Consider the following 21,485-nt stretch of genomic DNA (forward strand, 5'->3'; position numbering starts at 1 on the left):
CTAGTTTTTTTGTTTTTGTTTTTCCTTCTTTGTTTTCTCCTTTGAGGAATCCAGTTACCCTTTTTTAGGTTACTGGAAGTTAACTCCAGCTCATCAATGCTCTTTTCATTTTTTTTTAAACTTTTATTTTGGATAGTTCCTATTTTCTTGCCTTTAATTTCAGTAACCTTGTTTTTTGCAATGTCTATTCTGTCATTAATCCCATCCAGTGTATTTTTCATCTTAGATATTATAGTTTTCATTTCTAGAAGTTTGATTTAAATAATTTTAATAACTTTCATGTCCCTGGTTATCATTTTGAATATTTGGAATGTACTTTAATAAACGTTTTGATGTTCCGTTCCACTAATTATAACTTCTGTGGCATTCTGTATTGGCTTCTGTTGAATGGTTATTCTCATTGTGGGTTTTGTTTTCTCTCCTCTTTGCATGCCTGGTAATCTTTGATTGGATACCAGAAGTTCTGAATTTCACCTTACTGAGTATAAGACGTTTTTGTATTCTTATAAATCTTGAGCCTTGTTCTGGGATGCAGTTAAGTTGCTTGGAAACAGATTAATTCCACTGGGTCTTACCTTTATGGTTTTTTTAGGCTGGTCTGGAGCAGTGCTCAGTCTAGGGCAAAATTATTCCTCACCACTGAGACAAGACTTTTCTGTGTACTGTACCTATGAATTAGGAGTTTTCTCTGGTCTGCCTTGTGGGAGCAGTCATAGGTCTCAGCCTTGTGTGAGTACCCGACACTGTTCCCTCTAATCCTTTCAGGTGGTTCTTTCAGTGGCCTGAGGTAGTTTCCTCAAACATATGCCGTAGTACTCTGCTGAATGTTTGAGAGAGACCCTCTGCAGATCTCTGGAGTTCTCTCTCATTCCCCTAGCACTTTGCCCGATGCCTTAGTCTTTCCAGACTTTCAGCTGGGAAATTTCCTTAATCCAGGGAATTAGTCACGTTCTGCCTCACTTTTCCCTCTTTGTGCTGTGGACTGGAAACTTACTAAGTCTCTAAGCTGGGGCAGTAGTCAGGCTCACCTCATGTGTTTCTCTTCTCTTAAGGATTGCTATCCTTTATTGCCTGTTGTCTCCCATTTTGAAAATTGTTTCATGTAATTTTGTCTGGTTTGTTTTATTTTGTCTTAACTAGTTGTTTCTGAGAGAAGGATAAATCTGGTCACTATTATTCCATCTTGTTTGCTCAATACATATTTTTAAAAAATAATCTCTATAGAATAGTAAAGCTAGAAACAATTGAAATGGGTTAATGAAGATAATGAGAAAATGGGAGTGTAGGATGTTTTTAGAGAAGTTTGAGAAGTACAGGGTACGAGAGAGCTCCGAGTGCAGGGCAGAGAAGAGGAAACTTTTGTCATTTTTTTTATGGAAAGTTTTTTACCTTTTTGTATATAAGTGGAGGAGAAGGGGCCAGTGGAGAGGAGATAACTTGAGGAAGGGCCTAGAAGAGGCAAGAAAGAATAGTCATAAACAGCTGTGTGAGAATTAGCCTTGGAAGGGAGGAGAGGAACAGGGAAATTAACATTCTTTTTCTTCTGAGGTGCCATGTAGCAAATACTTCACATGTTTTTAACTTAAGCTTGTGAATAATTTTATAGGATGCATATTATTAACTTTTGTTACAGAAGAGGAATCAGGGTAGAAAGTCAGGTAACTTAACCTTAAGCTGCTTGCCAGTGGCAAACCTGACCCTAACACGCATGCTTTTTCTAATGCTTTATGTGGTCTCTCCGGGCTGTTTCTTCAGGGCAGGGAGAATAAAAGCTGGTGAAGATTTAAGCTGTAATTGGAGTAAAGGGAGAGAAGAGCCTTGTAACCACTGTATTTATGTAAGTTTACTATGAAATTCATGCCTACTCTTCTGGAGGAAAATTTGGGGAAGAGAAACAGAAGCTCTACCCTGTTCTATAAATTTTGCTTCAGAACTTGTTATACAGACTTGTACTCTTGCTTTTTTATGTTTATATGCAAATAGCAAACTCAGTAATTAGGTAAAAAGAAGATTTAATTCATTAGGTTGATTCTAGAAGATGAGTGGTCTAAGAAGTGACCTTCATAAATTAGTGTTCTTTGCCTCTTCCTTTTTAAAAAACTGCTGTACTTTGCTCATATAAGTATCGTAGTGAATCATATTTAATCGGTGTCAGAAGCATTGAATATTGACAATTTCATGTGGTTCACCATAATTGTCTATTTTGAAAGGACAAAAAGCGGTAATTGTGACCATTGTTAGCACCATTAGGAAAGGGATCATGTCTGTTTTATCTACCAGTATTGGCCCTAGTACCAGGCACCATGTCTGGTACGTGATCAACATTCAGTAAGTAATTTGTGAATGAAAAACTAGAAGTTTTTGAGGTTCCATGCATGCTTTATAAGAAATTTAGGTAAAGATTAAGAGAAATTTCCTTCTTGTTAGGCCCTAAGTTCTTTTTGAAAGAATAAGAAGAATTTTTCAGCAAACCTCTTTTATTTCCAATGGAAGATAATGTTAAATGATAAAATAGTTTACTACACTGGCTTCTTAGCCCCCTGCTAAAGAGATTCCTCTCCTTCAGTCAGTTAAAAGGTCCAAGCTAGTTTTGAGACTGCTGTCCCTGCTGTCCACTCCTCTCTTAGGCTCTACAGAAGAGCCCTGCTAGTGGCTCAGCTCTGTCACATTCTGGACACTGCTTTTCTCTTTTCATTTGCTCTGCCTGCCCTTGTATACTCAAAATGATTGATGTGGTAAGTGCAGTAACTTTCCTTTCTCATTTGGGGCCACAGGGGTGGCCTTTTTCTGTGTACTGTCAGCTTTTGCAAAACAATGTAATGTGCCCTTCATTTGTGTCCTAATAACTTACACAAATTACCTTGGCAGAATGCAGCAACTGAACACTTAGGCTATTTCATGGTTTCCAAAAATGGTTTTCCAGATCTGTGTATTCACAGACGAGCTGTTGTACTAAGGTAGCGGGCTAAGAAGTCTCTGGCTTGTTCAGGATTGCACAAATATGAAGAAAATGTATTTGTTATATCATTGCCTAATATTACTGCTTCGGGCCATTATGTTACCTTGCACACTTCCTGCAGTATTGAGTTTAATCCACACAGTGGTGCTAGAAAACCAAGAATTGATGATTGTTTCCCTTCTAATCAGTGGAATAGGTATTTTTAACTTCCTTATAAAATAAATATTTCCTTGAGTTATATAATAACAGTTTCCTCAGCCTCTATCAAATCTTTCATAAAGTGCTAATGATTTTACCTCTGCTAGGTCTCCACACTTCAGCTCTCCTTCACGTGGATTACTGCAAGAGCTTCCTGATGGATCTTCCTGGGTGTACTTTCCTTTGCTCTGGTCTGTTTTCTGTATTTAGTTATAAGTAATCTTTTATAAAATCGAATCTGGACTCTACTCTCCTACTTAAAAGCTCTTTAATGAATTCTTATTACATTGAGTTTATCAACAAAGATAAATAAAGGCCTTTTGTGATCCCGCTTCTGCCCGGTTCTCTAGCTTATCTGTAGCCTCTCCTTGTACAGTTCTCCTTGTTGCTCTGTGTTTCAACGAGGCTGGCCATCTTTTGGTTTTTTGAACACAAGTTTTTCCTCCTACTTTCTCCTGCTCTCCTTTTGCCTGTGATAAGGGTGTGTGTGTGTGTGTGTGTGTGTGTGTGTGTGTGTGTGTGTGTGTGTGTGTGTGTGTGTAGGGATATTTCTTAAGTTAACACTACCTTATTCTTTGTAGCTTGGCTCACATTTTTGAAAGCCTCATTAATCCCCAAGTAGATCAGCTTCCAATGTTATTTCTTCTCACGGTTCCCAGTAATTTTTCTTTGTAACATTTATTACAGTTTAATTTTCTATTTATTTATTTGACTATCATCTGTCCATTTCCCCACTGGATCATAAATGCTAAGAAGGTAGATTCTATGTTGTTTGATCATCATTGTATCATTTGTGCCTATTAAAATATTTGCTGAATAAATATAAGTCAGCCAGGACTCCAGGCAGCTAATAGAAGTAGGAACAGGTAAGCATTCTAGACAGAAGGTGTAAATATTTGCAATCAGAAAACAGTAAGGTGAGTTTTATAATTAAGGTAAGATACTGGCCCAGCATAGTCTACTTATGTATTTCCTGTTGGAACAGAAATTAATTCTAGGTCACTGATGGCCCTGACCTGAACAGGTTTGTATCTACATAGAACGGAAAGAGGAGTGGGAGGCAGAGATCACATGTGGCAGATGTAAAATTATGGAAGCAGCTAAGAGTAGATCTTAAAAGTTCTCATAACAAGAAAAGCAGTTGTAACTATGTGAGGTGATGATTGTGTTAAGTAAACTTATTTTGGTAGTTATTTTACAATATAGATCATATATCAAATCATTATGTTGTTGTATACTTTAAACTTATACAATGTTATATGCCAATTATATCTCAGTAAAGCTGGAAAAAAGTAAAATAAAATTATGGAAGCCGCTAATGCCCTGTGGAAAAAGCCCTGTTCTTTTAAGTAGGGAACCTTGTTTCTGTTCCAAGTATGATATTGTTTTGTTCTGTACTCTTGGGAAAGATGTGGTATAACGTTAGAGAAGTCACCATTTACACTTGCCTTTGTTTCCATAATTGTGTAAAGAGATAATAGAAACATTCCCTTTATTTCTTAATGTGTGTTAAAAATGAGGTAATAGAGGTAAAGCATTTTTGAAAGTATAAAACCACTTTATAAGTGGACTTAATATTTGCCCAAAGGACAGGAAATCTTTTAAGTTTAGAATTTCTCTGTTCTTTTCATTCATAATTACAAGGGGGAGGTACCCAAAAGGAAAGAGAGTGGTATGAAAAGCTCCATCTCCCATGGCCACTGTATTCTAAGTTCTGTAAGGGCAGGGGCCTTGTCAGTTTTACTCACTGTATATTCTCTGCACGCAGTGCCCAGTAGGTGCTTAGAAATTGTTTTTGAATGAATAATAGGGTAAATTGTCCTGAAGGCCTTGGTGATTAGCATTCTGTGATTTTTTTTTTTTTTTGGCCTCATTGGCATCCTGCAGGAAGGAACAATCTGAAGCAAAACTCTTAATATTTTTCTTATATTTCAGCTGTGGCAGAAGTAAAACTTCGAGATGATCAATATACCCTGGAACACATGCATGCTTTTGGAATGTATAATTACCTACACTGTGATTCGTGGTATCAAGACAGCGTCTACTACATTGATAACCTTGGGAGAATTATGAATTTAACAGTGATGCTGGTAAGAAAAACATCTGTAATACTTGGATTTTCCAATAAATTTGATCCTTAATTTTTGCTTTTAATCTGATGTCTAGAGAGTTGAGGTACACATACCTTTAATATATGGAATCCTGTCATCAGTTTATGTGAGGCTTTGTTTTGTTTGATTCAATTTTAAATTTTCCCTTTTTTCTTGCTATTGACAGTTATTCCCCTACACTCCCACCGAAAGGCAACTACTCTAGCGGGTTTTATATCTCAATATTGATGTAACTGTTCATGTCTGCTTTTTTCTGTGTGAGGTGTTAACCCTGACTATGACAGTGATTTGTGTTTTTCCTTTTTAATTTTTGCTTCATTTTTAAATATGTTAATTGGGTACAAACATTTAGGATTGTTTTGTCTGCTATAGATCAGTCCTTTTATTGTTATGAAATGTCCCTCTTTATCTCTGGGCTCTAGGAATAGTTTCTCTGATATTAATACAGCTGCTCTGGCCTTTTTTTTTTTTTTATTAACATTTGTCTTTTTCTGTTCTTTTTCTTGTAATTTGTCGTTGTTATTTTTTAAATGTGTCTCTTGTAAAGAGCATATAGTTGGGTTTTGTTTTTTAGCCATAATGATAATCTCTGTCCTTAAATTGGCTTAGTACATTTATATTTAATGTAATTACTGAAATGGTTGGGTGTTTGTTACCATTTTGCTAATTCTTTTCATTTTATCCCATTTGTGCCTTGTTCCTTTGTGTGTCTGTTCCTACCTGGTTTTTAATTCATCACAGTTTCTTTTTTATAAAATTTTTTCTTAAAATTCTACATAATTTTCTCTTTTGGCTTTTTATTGAAACATACTTGTATTATTATTTTTAATGGTTAATGTAGAGTTTGTAGTATTCATCCTTTCTATATCCTACTTTACCTCTAATTGATGTTATTTCACTTAAAAAAGAATGTAAAAATCTTACAGTAATATAATTCCTTTTACTTCCTTTCCCATCCTTTGAAGGCTGTCATGTTTTTACTTCTTCATTTGATGTAAGCTCCACAATACATTGTTCATATATTTGCGTTAAATCGTCAGTGGTCTGTTAATACCTTCCTGACTGCTCTCTGCTCCTTCTAGCCTTTCTCTGCGTTGCAGCTGCAGAATAATCTATCGAATTTGCTTGTCTAATCTTATCACTTCTCATTTAAATTCCTTAAATATTTCTTTTATGACAAAACCCACACTTTTTAATATGTAATTTTAGAATAGGTGATGTGTTCATGTGATTTTAAAAATCTGTCCTGGTTCAGGACCCGTTTTCCCTCTATAACTTCTTTCAATTAGTTTCTTGTATGTTCTTCCAGAGGTGGGTTTTTTTCTGGGTGTGTTTGATTTTGATTTTCTTGGTGTGAGCTTAAAGTGATATATATTCTTAAAAAATACAAACTCTTCACCTTGGCAAATGCAGCTTATAATGCCCTTTTCTCCAGCCTTGTCTTTCCCCACTTTGTACACTACACTCTGACAATACCTGTCTCCTGCAGTTACTTAAACCTGCCCTGTATCCTTTTGCCTCAAGCCCTTTTCCCATGTAATTTACTCTACCTGGAACACTTTCCTTTATTTCTGTGTCAGGCTGCTTCTCCATGTTCACTTAATTTTCAGCTAACCCTTTGATCTATGCCCTCACGTCCTCCCTTCACTCCCCTGGGATATTCAAACCATGGCTTCTCAGATCTGCATGAACCTAGGCTAGGGATTGGCAAACTTCTTCTGCACAGGGCCAGGTAATAAATGGTTTATGGGCTAGACAGTCTTATGTCACAACTGCTCTGTTTTGCCGTACTAGTGTGAAAACAGCATACACAATATGTAAACAGTGAGTGTGGCTACATCCCAGTAAAACTTTATTTACAAAAACAGGCTAATTTGGCTCATGGGCTATAGTTTGCTGACCTTTGGTCTAGGCTGTGAGTCTTACATTTCTATAATCCTTGCAGCCAGTAGGAGGCTTAATCAGTATGTATGTTTATTTAATGGATAACAGTTGTTTAAAGCTTGTTCTGACTCTGAAGTTGGCTTTGCATTCTTGTAGGATCCTCTTATTTCTTCTTCATGTACAAGTATGAGTCTTTGGTTTGTTGACATAAATAATTTTACTGAGTAAGAAATATTTATTTTTCTTCAACAAACATGTGCTTAGTAGCCATACACAAATAAATTGGAAATGTGTCACAGTGGAAATAAGGATAAGATGCAGAAGTAGTATGGAAGAGGAAATAGTGCCATACTATGCTTGGCTGGGAGAGGGCTGCTGACAGGGTCACATTTTAGGACCAAAAGCATGGTTTTATCAGTTCATTCATTGATAATCACGATTTGGGATACTAATTCCAACTTAAATCACAAAATTGATTGGAAATCTGGAATGAAAGTTTCGTGACTGCATTTGAAATACTATAGATAAGCCGTGTGGACTGGTCAGTGTGTTTTTCTTTTATTGGAAAGTTTCCATAGGAAATCGTTTTATTTGATAGCTTTTTTCGGTAATTTTTTTGATAGCTTACTTGATGTGGAATTAGAGCAAAGACTATTATGTCTTTAATTCCATTTTCTGTCCTATTGTCTAGCTTCTGTGGACACCTTAGAATAATTCATTATAGTTCCTTACATAGTTTAGTCTCTCTTTGCTTGTCTATTGACTCATTAAAGACACTGTATCCATGTGTACTATAGATGCTGGCATAGTGTGTACACACAAGCCAGATGCCCTGTACACATAAATGTGTACTATATTGCCCAGAAATCATCAAACACTTCCATACTCTGCATATGCATAGTTTGCATTTTATTGTGTCTTAAATTTAAGGGCTTTTATGTTTTTTTATGATTTAGTTAATATTTTGTTTAGGAAGACAAATCTAAAATCTGGATATTCTATAAGAATATTGACTTACGGAGCCTAAGTCACATAGTCTAATTTATACTATTCACTCGACATTCAAAATGTTTACTGAATACCTACTGTATGTTATGCATTCTTGTAGGCACTGGGAGTGCTGCAGCCTATAGAATGAAGTCTCTTCCAGTTTATTTACAGTAAAATCTGGACTGCTTCCCTCCCTCTTTTCCCCAGGTTGAACTTGACATTGAAATAGCAGCCTTTTTTGTACATATTTGTACATATTCAAACCAATGTACATCTTTCTATATATATAGTGTACATTTAAATTTGTTTAGCTTCCTGGTAAAATTAGAATTTTTTCTCTTCATTGGAAAGCAATAAGGAAACAGCTATTTATTTATTTATTTATTTATTTATTTATTTATTTAGCTAATAGACTTTACTTTTTTAGAGCAGCTTCCGGTTCACAGCAGAATTGAGCAGGAAATACAGAGTTCGCACATAGCCCTCCCCACCCACACGTATATAGTCCCCTACTCTCAACATCCCTCATCAGTGTGACATATGTGGTACCATCGATTGAACCGACATGGACACATTATTATCTACCAAAGTCCATAGTTTACATTAGGGTTCACTCTTGATGTTGTACATTCTGTGGGTTTTTACAAATGCTTAGTGACATGTAACCACCATTATAGTGTCATACAGAATAATTTCATTGCCCTAAAAATCCCTTGTGCTCCATCTGTTCATTCCTTGCCTCCCTCCCTCCCCTCAAACCCCTGGAAACCACGATCTTTTTATTGTTTCTGTAGCTGTGCCTTTTCCAGAATGTCATTTGGTTGGAATCGTGCAGTTTGTAGCCTTTTCAGACTGGCTTCTTTCATTTAGTAATATGTCTTTTAAGTTTCTTCCATGTCTTTCATGGCTTGATAGCTCTTTTTTTTTTTAACTGCACATATATTTTTTAATTTACATGTATGTACTGTTCATTGTTTCTCTAAGAATTTTTAGAGTTTTAGCTTTTTAAACTTACATGGTTATCAAAGGAATAAAGCCAACCACAAAATAAGAATTAATTAAAAAAGATACATATACCCTGCTATTAACAGCAACATTATTTATATTTTTATAAATAAATTATAAATATAATAAATATTATATTTATTATAATTGCCAAGATATGGAAGCATCCTAAGTACACATCAATAAAGAAGGATATTTTGCCATTTGCGGCCCTTCATTCACTTTTTTTTTTCTTTTCACTTCAAAAACCATAATTTTGTAACTGGCATAAACATTTCTATTACATCAAAAACAACAAAATACCCAGAAATAAACCTAACCAAGGAAGTAACCTATATTCTGAAAACTAAAATGACACAAAAAATGGAAAGATTTCTTGTGCTCTTGGATTGGAAGAATCAACAGTATCAAAATGGCCACACTATCCAAAGCAATCTCCAGATCCAATGCAACCCCCATCAGAATACCCACAACATTCCTCACAGCAGTAGAACAATACCAGAATTCACAAGGAACCATAAAAGACCCTGAACAGCCAAAGCAATCTTTTGTAGGTCTTTTTTTTTCTCCTTTTTGTTCTTTTCTTACGGTTTGATGACTCGAGGAGGTCCTTTAACATTTATTACAAAGCTGGTTTGGTAGTTCTGAAATCTTTCAGCTTTTATTTGTGAAGCTTTTGATTTTTTCCATCAAGTCTGAACAAGAGCCTTGCTGGATAGAGTATTCTTGGTTGTAAGATTTCCCCTTTCATCTCTTAAATATATCATGCCACTCCCTTCTGGCCTGTAGAGTTTCTGCTGAAAAATCAGCTGATAACCTTATGGGAGTTCCCTTGTATGTTATTTGTTGCTTTTCTCTTGCTAATTTTAATATTTTCTCCTTATCCTTAATTCTTGTCAATTTGATGACTATGTGCCTTAGTGTGTTTCTCTTTGGGTTGATTCTGTGTGGTAGTCTCTGTGCTTCCTGGAGCTGGGTGACTGTTAACTTTCCCAAATTGGGAAAGTTTTCAGTGATTATCTCTCCAAAAATTTTCTCAGGTCCTTTCTCTTTTCTTTCTGGGACCCTTATAATGTGACTATTAGTGTGTTTCATGTTGTCCCAGAGTTCTCTTAAACTAGCCTCATTTCTTTTCATTCTTTTTTCTTTTCTCTGTTCTGCAGTAGTGATTTCCACTAATCTGTCTTCTAGCTCACTGATCTGTTCTTCTGCCTAATTTAGTCTATTCTTTGTTCCTTATAGTGTGTTAATCATTTCAGTGATTTTATTCTTCAGCTCTGTTTTGGATATTCTTTATATTTTCCAGCTCCTTGCTAAAAACTTCACTCTGTGCATCTATACTCCTCTTGAGTTCTCTGAACATCTTGGCCATCATTACTTTGATCTCTTTCTCAAATAAATTACCTATCTCCTCATCACTTATTTCTTCTTCTGGGATTTTATCTTGTGCCTTGTCCTGGGAGATACTCCTTTGCTGCCTCATATCTATCTTTCTATGTGTTTGTGGATTCCTTCCACAGGCTTTGGGGTTATTGTCTTCTTATTTCTAGTATCTGCCCCTGGGGGATGAGGCTGGAGTAGAGGCTTATGCAGGTTTCCTGGCAGCAGGAGCCAGGTGCCTGCCCACTGCTGGGTGAAGCTTGATCCTGGACCTCTGGTGGGTAGGGCCATGTCATCTAGAGGCATTTGTGGCTCAGGAAGTCAGCTGATGGCGGTGGCTCTGTTTCCATTGTGTATGTTGTCTGGCCTGAGGCTTCCCTACTGGCTGTTGGGTGGGGCTAGGTCTTGGTGCTAATGATCCAGTCAAGATGCCAGCCTCCAGGAAAGCTCATGTAGATGAACACTCCTGGAATGTCCGCCACCAGCTTTTATGTCCCCTGGGTGAGCCACAGCCATCCCCCGTGTCCCCAGGACACCCTCCAAATCCAGCAGTCAGGCTTGGCCCAGGTTCCTATGAAATCACTGCTTCTGCCCTTGGACTTGGTGCACATGAGTTTCCCTATAAGCTTCCCAAGCAGTTGGAGTCTCTGTTTTCCCTAGTCCCGTGGGGCTCTTGGAGGGAGCTTGACGTGGGGCTTAGAGCTCTCACTCCTGTGGGAGGGCCTCTGCAACTTAACTATTCTTCGGCTTGTGGGTTGCCCACTGAGGGGCATAGGGCCCAATTATATCGTGAGCACGCCCCTTCTACCATCCTGGTGTGATTCTCTCTTTATGTTTCCAGTTGCAGAAGATCTCTTTTGCTAGGTTCCAGTCTTTTTTTTTTTTTTTTGATGGTTGTTTAGCATTCAGTTGTGGTTTCGTTGTAGTTGTGAGGAGAGGCAGTGCTCATCGTCCTACCACTCTGCCGTCTTGACTGGAAATCTTTAAGGAAACTAATTTAGAATGCATGACTTCTGGGAAAATTTCTACAAGTTGCATTCTTTCCTAGTTCTCAGTTATTCTCATCCCCGAATTCTTTTAGTACTTCATATATATTCCTATTTTAGCAATTTAATTACAAAGTCCTTGAATTATTTATTTGAAGAGGCATAATATACACTCTGAAAATAGTTTATTTGATCCTTTATTGAAAAGACCTACCATATACCTTTTTTTGTTTTTACCCCCAACTGGTAAGTGACTGCTGTAATGTTTAAGTGAGAAATCCCTGACCTGAATGTTAATTTTTGTAGGTCATATCTCCTGGGCAGGCAGGTGGCCCCAGAGACGAGTTCTCTGGTTTCTTGTCTGAGAGGTGTAAGGCCTCACCCTGGCTTTCTGGAATCCAAAGGAAGGAAAAGCGTTTGTAGTCTCATCTTTTAATACATGGCCGTTCTCTGCCTCCCTGATTTTCTTTCCGTGGTGTCCTTTACCCCTAGACTTGGCTGGGCCTGATGGCCAGGTCAGTCTAGTTAAAACTTGTAATAGAGAAATCTCCAGGTTTTTGCCAGGCTAGGTAATTTATATTGATTTGGGGAGTTTTTTTGTGTTTTTTTTTTTTTCTTAAATCCCAAAATAATGGTATGTCCTTTCATTTATTTAGATCTTTTTTTACATCCTTAAGTAAGATTTTTATAGTTTTCCCTTGATCTTATGCTCATTAAGTTTATTCTCAAAAATTTTATGGTTTCTGCCTCTTTTGTTAATAGAATATAGTTTTTTCTATTTTCTTTTCTAGGTGCTTATTGATAAAGACTTTTTGTTGTGTAAATGGCCACTTTATTTGATAATTCAGTAATTTTTACTTACTCCCATTTAGTTTTTCAGAGTAAACAATTCCATCATTAGCAAAAGGAAGTAGTTTTATCTCTTTTTTCCAGTGTTTTTGAAAGTGGGATATAACATTCCTGTGTCATTTCATTTTTGTGTTATTACTGTTACTAAATAGAACTTCTAAAACAATTGAATGATAATGGGGATTGCAAGTATCCCTGTTTAGCTTTTGATTTTTTTTTTCATTTTTTTTAATCAAATCTTTTTTTTTTAATTGAAGTGTAGTTAGATACAATGTGTTGATTTCTGGTGTACAGCACAATGTCCCTGTCATGTATATATACATATATTCATTTTCATATTCTTTTTCATTAAAGGTTATTACAAGATATTGAATACAGTTCCTTGTGCTACATAGAAGAAATTTGAGGGTTTTTAACCTATTTTTATATATAGTGGCTAACATTTGCAAATCTCAAATTCCCAAATTTATCCTTTCCCACCCCTCGCTTTTGTTTTTAATTGTAATGGCTTTTAAATTTACTTAGGAGAATACTTAACTGTTGGTTTTAGATAAATAGCTTTTATTGTTTTAAAGTTGTTTCTTTCAATGTCTGTTTCTATTTAATGTTTCTATTTTACCTGCTGAATTTTATTTCATACCTGTTCAGCACCCACCAGTTGTTAATGATTGTGTACTTTTTATTAATTTATCCATGTAGTGAATTAAATTGATAGTTATTCCTTAATTTCCTAATTCCTTAAGTTCCTAGAATAATTCTTTTTGGTAAGAGTGTGTTATTATTTTGATACATTTCTGAATTCTATTTGCTGACATTTTATTTAGAATATTTGTGTTTGTTTTCACCACTTATATTGGTTTTTTATTTTGATTTTTGTTGATATTGTTACGGAAATGACAGGCCAGCCAAGAAACAAGCACCACTCAGAGGGTTGGAGTACTCAGATTTACTACGCCGGCGGGCTCAGAGGGGCTTCTGCTCCGAAGCTCTGAGCACCTCCAAGACGTGCACATGAGGTTTTATAGGATTAATTACAAGTATGGGCTATTAGCCAATAAGGTTCAAACAACAAAAAGCAAGGAATCAGTACACTGGAGCTTATCAATTCGGAACAGATCACGTTACTGACACTTGTTGAGCTTGGATTTACGAGTTAGCTTGTTAGCCCAGTAAACTGACACTAAACTTCAGATTTACGAGTTAGCCCGGCAGAACTTATATCAGTAAACCGACACTTACCACACTTAGATTTGTGACTTAGCTCGTTAGCCCATCTGGGCTTTTCCTTCACAATATCTGTCAGATTTTGATTAGTTTTGGTGGCTTCCTTGAATTGGAGGGCTTTCTGGAACTGGAATAGTTCAGGATTGGAATGATCTGTTTCTTATGTTAAATATTCTTCTTGGACCTACTATGTATCCTGTTGTTCTTTTCAATAGTAGTTCTCTAAACACCCATCCAATTTATTCTGCGATAATTGGTTTGTTCCAACTCTGTTTCTAGGGTAATATTGTATTTTTTTTCTAGGGAAAATATTGCCATCTTTTCTCACTTTTTCCTTTTTCTGTCTTTCCTTAATCAAACTTTAGAAGAAGCATGTTTGGCGTTGTTTTAGTTTATTTTCTGCTTAATTAATTCAGCTTTTTGTCTTTGGTTTTCAAACTGTATTCCACATCAGAATCACTTGGAGTAATTGGTCAAAACAAAAAGCTAATTTCAGGTTATGGTTCCCAAAGATTCTGATTCAGTTTGACAGGGTTGGTTGTGGTCTGGTGACCCAGTTTTGAGAAACTCTGCACCTGTGGTACAGAAAAATACCGCACTTATTTCTTATTATTTTTCTGATTAGCAGCAAAGGGAATTGACTTGCTTTTTGAACTGTGTTGGGGCAGGTGAAGAGTATTGGCTGCTGGCTACGCATTGGCTTTTTTTTCTTAACAGAAAACAAGTTGTTACAATATCCATTTTATTGACTGATTTCTTTTCCTTTTCCTTTTTCTTTTTTTTTTAAATCAGAGGTACACATGCACAGAGCCCAGAGAAGTTCTTTTCTTGTGGCTGATGTACAAAAATGACCATCCTTGTTAATCTGGGCAAAAGACTATTGTGATCAAAGTGAAGGCTACAGGGCCCAAGGAAGGAAATCCGCAAGTTGCCTGACCTTTAGATTTTGTTAGGAGCCGGCAGGTGGCAGCAGTTCAACACACAGGTTTCTAGATGCATTGTAATTCCAAGTCAGTTTAGCTTGTGGTTTACAATCCTTAATTTTAGAGAAATATCACTTGGGAGAGAGTACATGTAGGAAGTAGAAAATTCCTTAGGAAAGCGAAAAACAAAATTATGTTTAAAATTTTGTTCTTTATCATATCGTCATTTTATTGTGGTATTAGTGCTTAATTTAAAGTAATATGTTCTGTTTCTTAATATTTAGGGAATTCATTCTGTCCTAATTTATTTTTCCATTTATCTGAAAAACTCTCTTGTTTCTGCTACTAAAAAAGAGCGTCAATTTGTGATACATCTTTAAACTGCATGTAAAGATCTAGAAGAGAGTTACTGGATTTCCTTTATGAGGCTGTGTCTTAGAGTGACAGGTGACTTGTTGGTCCCGCTCAGTTATATGTCAGGATGTTCTTCTCTAAACCTGAATCTCAGCTTATTTTCTACAGTTGAGTTTATTAATAGGGAGCCAGTGGTTTGCCTAGTTGAAGAAATACAAGAGGAGTTAAGTTCTTGGAACTGTGTGTGCTTAATACATATTGAAAGCGTTATGGTGCATAGAGACATTACTCAATCAAATTGCAATTAATTTAAAACATCTTTCTTTAAAGATTTAGCAAAAAAAAAAAAAAAGGAAAGAGGAAATTTTTTTCTTCCAAATAAAGTTAACAGTTATTAGTGATGAAAGCCTTTCTCCAGAAAAAGATCACTCCCTTTTAAAAGGGCAAATTTTTAAATGTCAATGTCTAATAATACTAGTAAGTGGCATCCTTATTTAATTTAGCTTGACCACTCTTTTAAAACTTGAGTAGCATTTTCTATAAGTGTACATGTATTTTAGAAAAATGCTTTGTTCAAAGCTTGTCTCCTTATAGCTGTAACTAAGAGGTCCCCAAACTGTTTTGAGATGTTTTTCATAAACATGTACAGTTTATGTATTACTTATTTGCCATTTATAGTGTCATTTATGTACAATTTGTGGACATTGAAGTTGTTGTAGTATGTTTTGTTAACTCAGTTATCTAATTTAAGATATTGTATATTACATTGGCCTGAAAGAAAAACTGAATGTAGTAGTTTTGTTCATAGTGGACTTTTTTGGGGGGGGGGGCAGTAGTTATTCTATAAGTTGCTCTGAGTTCTGAAATATAATTTGTTTAGAAACATGAGAAGTGGCTTCTTTTCATGAAAGTGTGGAATACAGGAAAGACAAACTTTTGAAATGTGTTTGACCAGGATCTGAAATTTGGTCCTGCCATTTCTAGCAGTGGAGTTCCAGGCAAATTATTAAATCTTTTTGAACAGAGCTCTTTATCTTCTTAGGGAAGGATAGTAATTTCAGCTTCATAGAGTTTGGAATAATTCAATGAGATGGCAAAAAGTCAGAGCACCTATTTAATATAGTACTTGTACCTTGTAGTCATTCAGTAAGTGCTCCATTTATCAATGAAATTTTAATTCTTTTGCAATTCAGCTGTGAAATGTTATTTCAGAATGATTTTCAATAGAATGGAAAATAGATTAACTTTTTTGACTGGAAGAAGAAAGTGATTGGGTGAAACCAGGACATTATAGATACTAGTTACGTAAAGCTTTATTATTAGGACACTGTAAAACTGTCAGTGAAGGTTATTCAGACACAATTTAGTACTCTAATTTGATTTACAAAAGAAAATGTTTTATTGTGTACAGTCCATTTAAAATTAAAAGATATTCTTTGAGAATGAGTTTTCAAAAATTGGAAACATTTAGGTTGCTTTCACAAACTATCATTTAACTTTACTGAGATACTTTATGTTTTCTTTTGTATTTTAATTTAATTTTGGCTTCAAATTCATATATGTGAATATCTTAATCATTCTATTGGATATTGTACTCATTTATCTGATAATTAGATGTCTGGCAGTCTCGGTCATGGGGAACCTTGTATTTAAAAGAAAATGGCTTAAAAACCATCTTTATAATTGAGTATGAAATAAGAATAGTGGCTTCCTAATAATGGTTCCCTAGGTTAGACATAGTCAAGGGCATGAAGCAGAGGAGACCACTAGAAACTTTTACTTTGAAACAACTGTTCTGAGCAAGAAGTTCCATTTTATTTTACTTTATTCATATCCTTTAATTATGTATATTATGTGTAAATTACTCAATGTGTTAAGAAGAAAAGTGTATTTTTTTAGTAGGCCTTTTTTTGTTTGTTTTGGGAGGGGTAATTAGTTTATTTATTCATATTTTTTTTAATGGAGGTACTGGGGTTTGAACCTAGGACCTCATGCATGCTAAGCACGCACTCTACCACTGAGCTATTCCCTGCCCACCAAGCAATATGTTTGAAGCAATAATGGAAAGTTCCCAGTCTCGTCTACTCCTCTAAAGTTCCCAGTCACACTTTGATCTTACTTTCTAATGGTCAGTGCTATTAACAGAATAGCACATATCTGTCTACACTTTGCTCTGTGCTGTCATATCACAATGTTTGTTTCAGCACTTATGGATTCATACATATTCTGCATCTTTTTTTTCCAGTTAATATCTTGGAGATCTTTTTATGTCAGTATTATAAATCCACTTCAGTTTATTTAACAGTTATTTGGTATTCCAAAGGATGGATATTCCACAGTTAACCATTCCTCTGCCCGTGCTCTCAAGACAAAGATGCCAGGTACACATCTATAGTTGAACACGTTGAGTTTATTACTTTTTGCAGCAGAGGAGAATGCATACCATGGGGAACTATAGGGTATCTCAGTAAGATGTTAGAAAGGACTTACTGTAGAATGGGCACACATTAGATAATTCGGGGGGAGGATTTAAGAAACTGGGGCTTTACTCTGGATTGGATACTGTCAGGAAACTGGACAATTCCATGATGGGTATCTTAGTAAGTCTTTATCTAGAAGGAGGGAAGAAGACTGGACCAAGGCTCAAGCTGTGATTGGTAATATTGGCCTGGACCGGGGTATTTTTTATGGCTTTGACCATGTTCGTTCTATCTGTGTTTGGATATCATTACAGAGTTATGACACTTGGTGTCACAAGTCACATCATGGTGACACAAGTCACACAGTGGCCTTGTCTGATGTTTACATTCTGTGAAATTGTTTATGTTCATCAGGGGAACATCCCTGTTAGGGTCACCAGCTCAGAGCAAAACCAAGGTCTGGCTGATACTACCAGGTTAGCTCTGAGATGTCAGGGGCTGCTTTTTTCTTATGCTAAAACAACTAGGTTGTAGCCTAGTTTTTTTGTGGGTTTTTTTTTGTGGGGGCGGGGCACAATTTTTCATTTTCATGGTTAAAATAGACTTTTATTATATGGGTTTTTGTGTATATGTGCAAGTATTCTTATGATATAAATTCCTAGAAGTAGAATTGTATTAAAGGATATAGAAAGCATTGTACAATTTGATTTATAGTAACTGCTGAGAAGCCTAAACTTATTTCTGTTCCCACCAACAGGGCACCTTAGCCAAAAACAGGCATTAATGCTCTAAATTTTTTTTTCCTGGCTAATGGAGATCTTATTTTATTAATTTTATTTATTTATTTATCTGTTTGTTTATTTTACTGGTGAGTTTGAACATTTTGGCCTTTTTTTTAACCATAGTTTTCCTGCTCATACTCTTTTCCCATTTAAAAATTTTGATAATTAATATCTTTCTTGTTGAGTTTTAAGGGTATTTTATATGTTATGGATATTAGTCCCGTGTTATATTTGTGGCAAGTATTTTTACTTACCCATAGGAAAGCTTTCTCCACCCTGGGATGATTAAAACATTATTAATCTAACAAAGTTATTTTACTTTACCCTTTAAAACATTTAGGTTATTAATCTATCAACAATATGGAATATTTTCATGTAATTTTTTTTCCCAAAAGATCTCTAGTGTCCCACGACCATTTGTTGACTAGTCTGTTTGACAGTAACTGGAAATACCACATCGTGTTCTAAATGCCTGTGTAGACATTAGCCTGCAGTAGAATTTCTCTTTCTTGCCCTCCAGTTAACTGACTAGATTAACTGATACTTAATTCTCTCTGAATAACATACTGACTGAAGACCTCTGTAAGCTTAATGTCTGTTGCTGGTAGGCTACTGAGTACTGTGCTGTTACAGTTCTGTTTCTGCTAGTTGTATTTTACTTCACTAATACTCAGGTTTAGTCATTCTAAAAACTTTATGCCAGCTGTGTTGTTGCATTTTCATTATTTAATTCATTATTATATAAATCAGTAAAATATGAGTACAAACAGAAGGAAAGGTGCCATTTCAAAGAAAGCAAAATTGTATGCTTTAGAAAGAAACAGTGGGTCACTTAAAAACTTGAGGCTAGAAAGGACATAGTTTACTTAAATTTGATTAATATATGCATATATTGATATAAACAGATGTAGGAGCAGGGAATGAAATACATGAATCAGGGATTATTTTTGTCCTGCAGGAAAACCTGTTAACTGAAAACCAAAACAACAATAAAAAATTGAATTGAATACAGTTTGGTGTATAAGAGGGAGTTTATTTTCTAAATTGTAGGCCTTTATATGGTTTCTTGTAAAACATTTTAATGATGCAGTCCATCTTATAGCTTTGTATTGTAAGGACATATACACAATAAAAATGTGTTAAAAACTCAAGTTGTTAATTGCCTAGTGTAGCATTTCCATACCACAGGAATGTCTGTGTAGGCATTTAGAACATGATACGGTATTTCCAATTAGTTTAAAAAATACTGATCATTCACTTTAAAGTTGAAAAGAATGAATGCTGGATTACTGCATTGTATTAGTTATCTATTCCTGTACAACTTACTTCAAAACTTAGTGACTTGAAACAATAAACATTTGGCATCTCACACAGTTTCAGTGAGAAGCCAGAGAGTGGCTTAGCTGGGTGGTTCTGTCTTAGAGTTTCTCAAGAGATAGTAGCCAAGATGACAGCCATGACTGCAGTGATCTGAAGGCTTGATGAGGGCAGAAGGGTACACTCCCAAAATGATTTACTCACAGGGTGCTGGATATTGTCAGGAGCCCTCAGTTCCTCCTCATGTGGGTCTATCGTGTGTAGTCTATCAGAAAGAGCAAGATAGAAGATGTAGTCTTTTAAGACCAAGTCTGAGAGGTCACAGACCATCACTTCTGCCGTATTTTATTTCTTAGAAGTGTGTCAGTAGGATAGCTCATACTCAAAGGCAGGGGAATTAGGCACCTACTCTTGAAGAGGAGAGTAACCACTATACTGCAGATATTTATTCTGTGTGTGTATGGGTCAAGGAGAGGGAGGGACTCATTTATGTTCATCTTTTTAGGACACTGCCTTAGGAAAACCACAAGAGGTGTTTCGACTTCCTACAGGTTTGACAACATATGACAATCGCCTTTGTGCATCCATCCATTTCACATCTCATACCTGGGTTACCTTGTCAGATGGAACTGGAAGATTATATCTTATTGGAACAGGTGAACGTGGAAACAGTGCTTCTGAAAAATGGGAGGTGAGTTTTTTTTTTTTTTTTGACTTATGCAAAATCTGGAAAGTATACAAATTAGATCTTAATGATTTTGAAATAACACTTTTTTCAGGGATTGTTTTTTTTTTTAATAATACATAATGTTTTAGGTATCTTTAAAATTAAATGATAGAAAGTATACCTTTTACAAAACCGATATTTTAGTCATTCCTGTTTTGAGCTGGAGTCAGTGTGGTTGTCAAGAATTGCATTCGTTTTTCAGTGAATTCACCCAGATTCCTGTTGAGTGCTTATAAAACAGTACACTAAGCATTGACATTCCCGCCGCTGCCTTCTTGAAGATGTGGCCACAAAATTACCTTGGCCTCTTTTCTCCTCTCTTCTTGGTATATTTTCTTGTATGTTTATGCACCCAGTATACTTCCACTGTGCCACTCTGGTTAAACTGGTCAAGTAGAAAGTGTACCATGGTATTCCCTACTCAGAAAAATATACTGAAACATAAATAACTATAGTTATGTACCAATCTCTAAGATGCCATTTTTACTTCAGTTTTTTAGAAACAACGTAGCAAACTTAAGTGTGAGGGGCAGTTAGGATTTTAATAGTGATAAATATGGAATTAATTTCACTAGAGCCATAGTTTTTGGAAGTAGACAAGAATGACAGTGAGTTGTGCTTAGTAAGTACAATGTGATATTGCTCCTAGCTAAATCTCAGCAGGGGGCCCTTAGTTCTGGGTAGCTAAAGAGATATGAATTTAATATTTTACATCTGATAAAATGTTTTTATCAGACCAACAGATGCCTACAAAGACCAGACTTTAGTTATTTGAGAAAAACCAAAAAAGGCCTTAGGGATTTCCCGTTCTTATTAAGTTACACTAAACGCTATACTATCAAATCGTAGTATGTTCAAAAAACTGAACAAAAAATTACCACAATAGTCTGTGTACAGGGGGCCTTTGCAGTCACTGTTTGAAATATTCATTGAGTATTGTGACATTTTCAGCTCTGGCCTCCAGTAATAACTTTTTTTTCTTTGTTTACTGAGGCAACATGGTATATAGTGCAGCTACCGTACATAGTTGAAAGGAATTTTAGAGAATGATGGGCAGGAGAGATATGAATGAGAATTTATCTCTTATCAAGCTGTGTGGCTTCTGTTGGCTTTCAGCAGGAAGAAGCACCCTGACCCTGTTCACCTTCAGCTTAAAAATAATACCACATATTCTGCCAGAAGGATGTGGACGTTTATATGGGTTTATAATTCATTTGGTTTCTGCTATGCGTATCCCCTTGGCACATACTGGGCCTTCAATAATATTTTTAAAATCAATTAAAAATGTAAATCTGTTCCATGTCCTCTTCAGTATATATATATATATATACTGCCGTAATGAAATCAGCCCTCCCTGGAGGGGTGAGGGAAGTGGG

General features: G+C 35.8%; 1 protein-coding gene across 1 annotated transcript in view; it reads left to right on the top strand.

The window, feature by feature from the left end:
• Positions 1–21,485, top strand: part of NUDCD1 (NudC domain containing 1) — a 62,312-nt gene that overhangs the window by 5,197 nt on the left and 35,630 nt on the right. The window contains exons 2-3 of the mRNA XM_014561696.2: positions 5,093–5,247; positions 19,888–20,073. Coding sequence (XP_014417182.2) covers positions 5,093–5,247; positions 19,888–20,073 — 341 coding nt within the window. The remainder of the gene's footprint in view (positions 1–5,092; positions 5,248–19,887; positions 20,074–21,485) is intronic.

This window comes from Camelus ferus, chromosome 25 (genome assembly GCF_009834535.1).
Source record: "Camelus ferus isolate YT-003-E chromosome 25, BCGSAC_Cfer_1.0, whole genome shotgun sequence".
NCBI lineage: Eukaryota > Metazoa > Chordata > Mammalia > Artiodactyla > Camelidae > Camelus > Camelus ferus.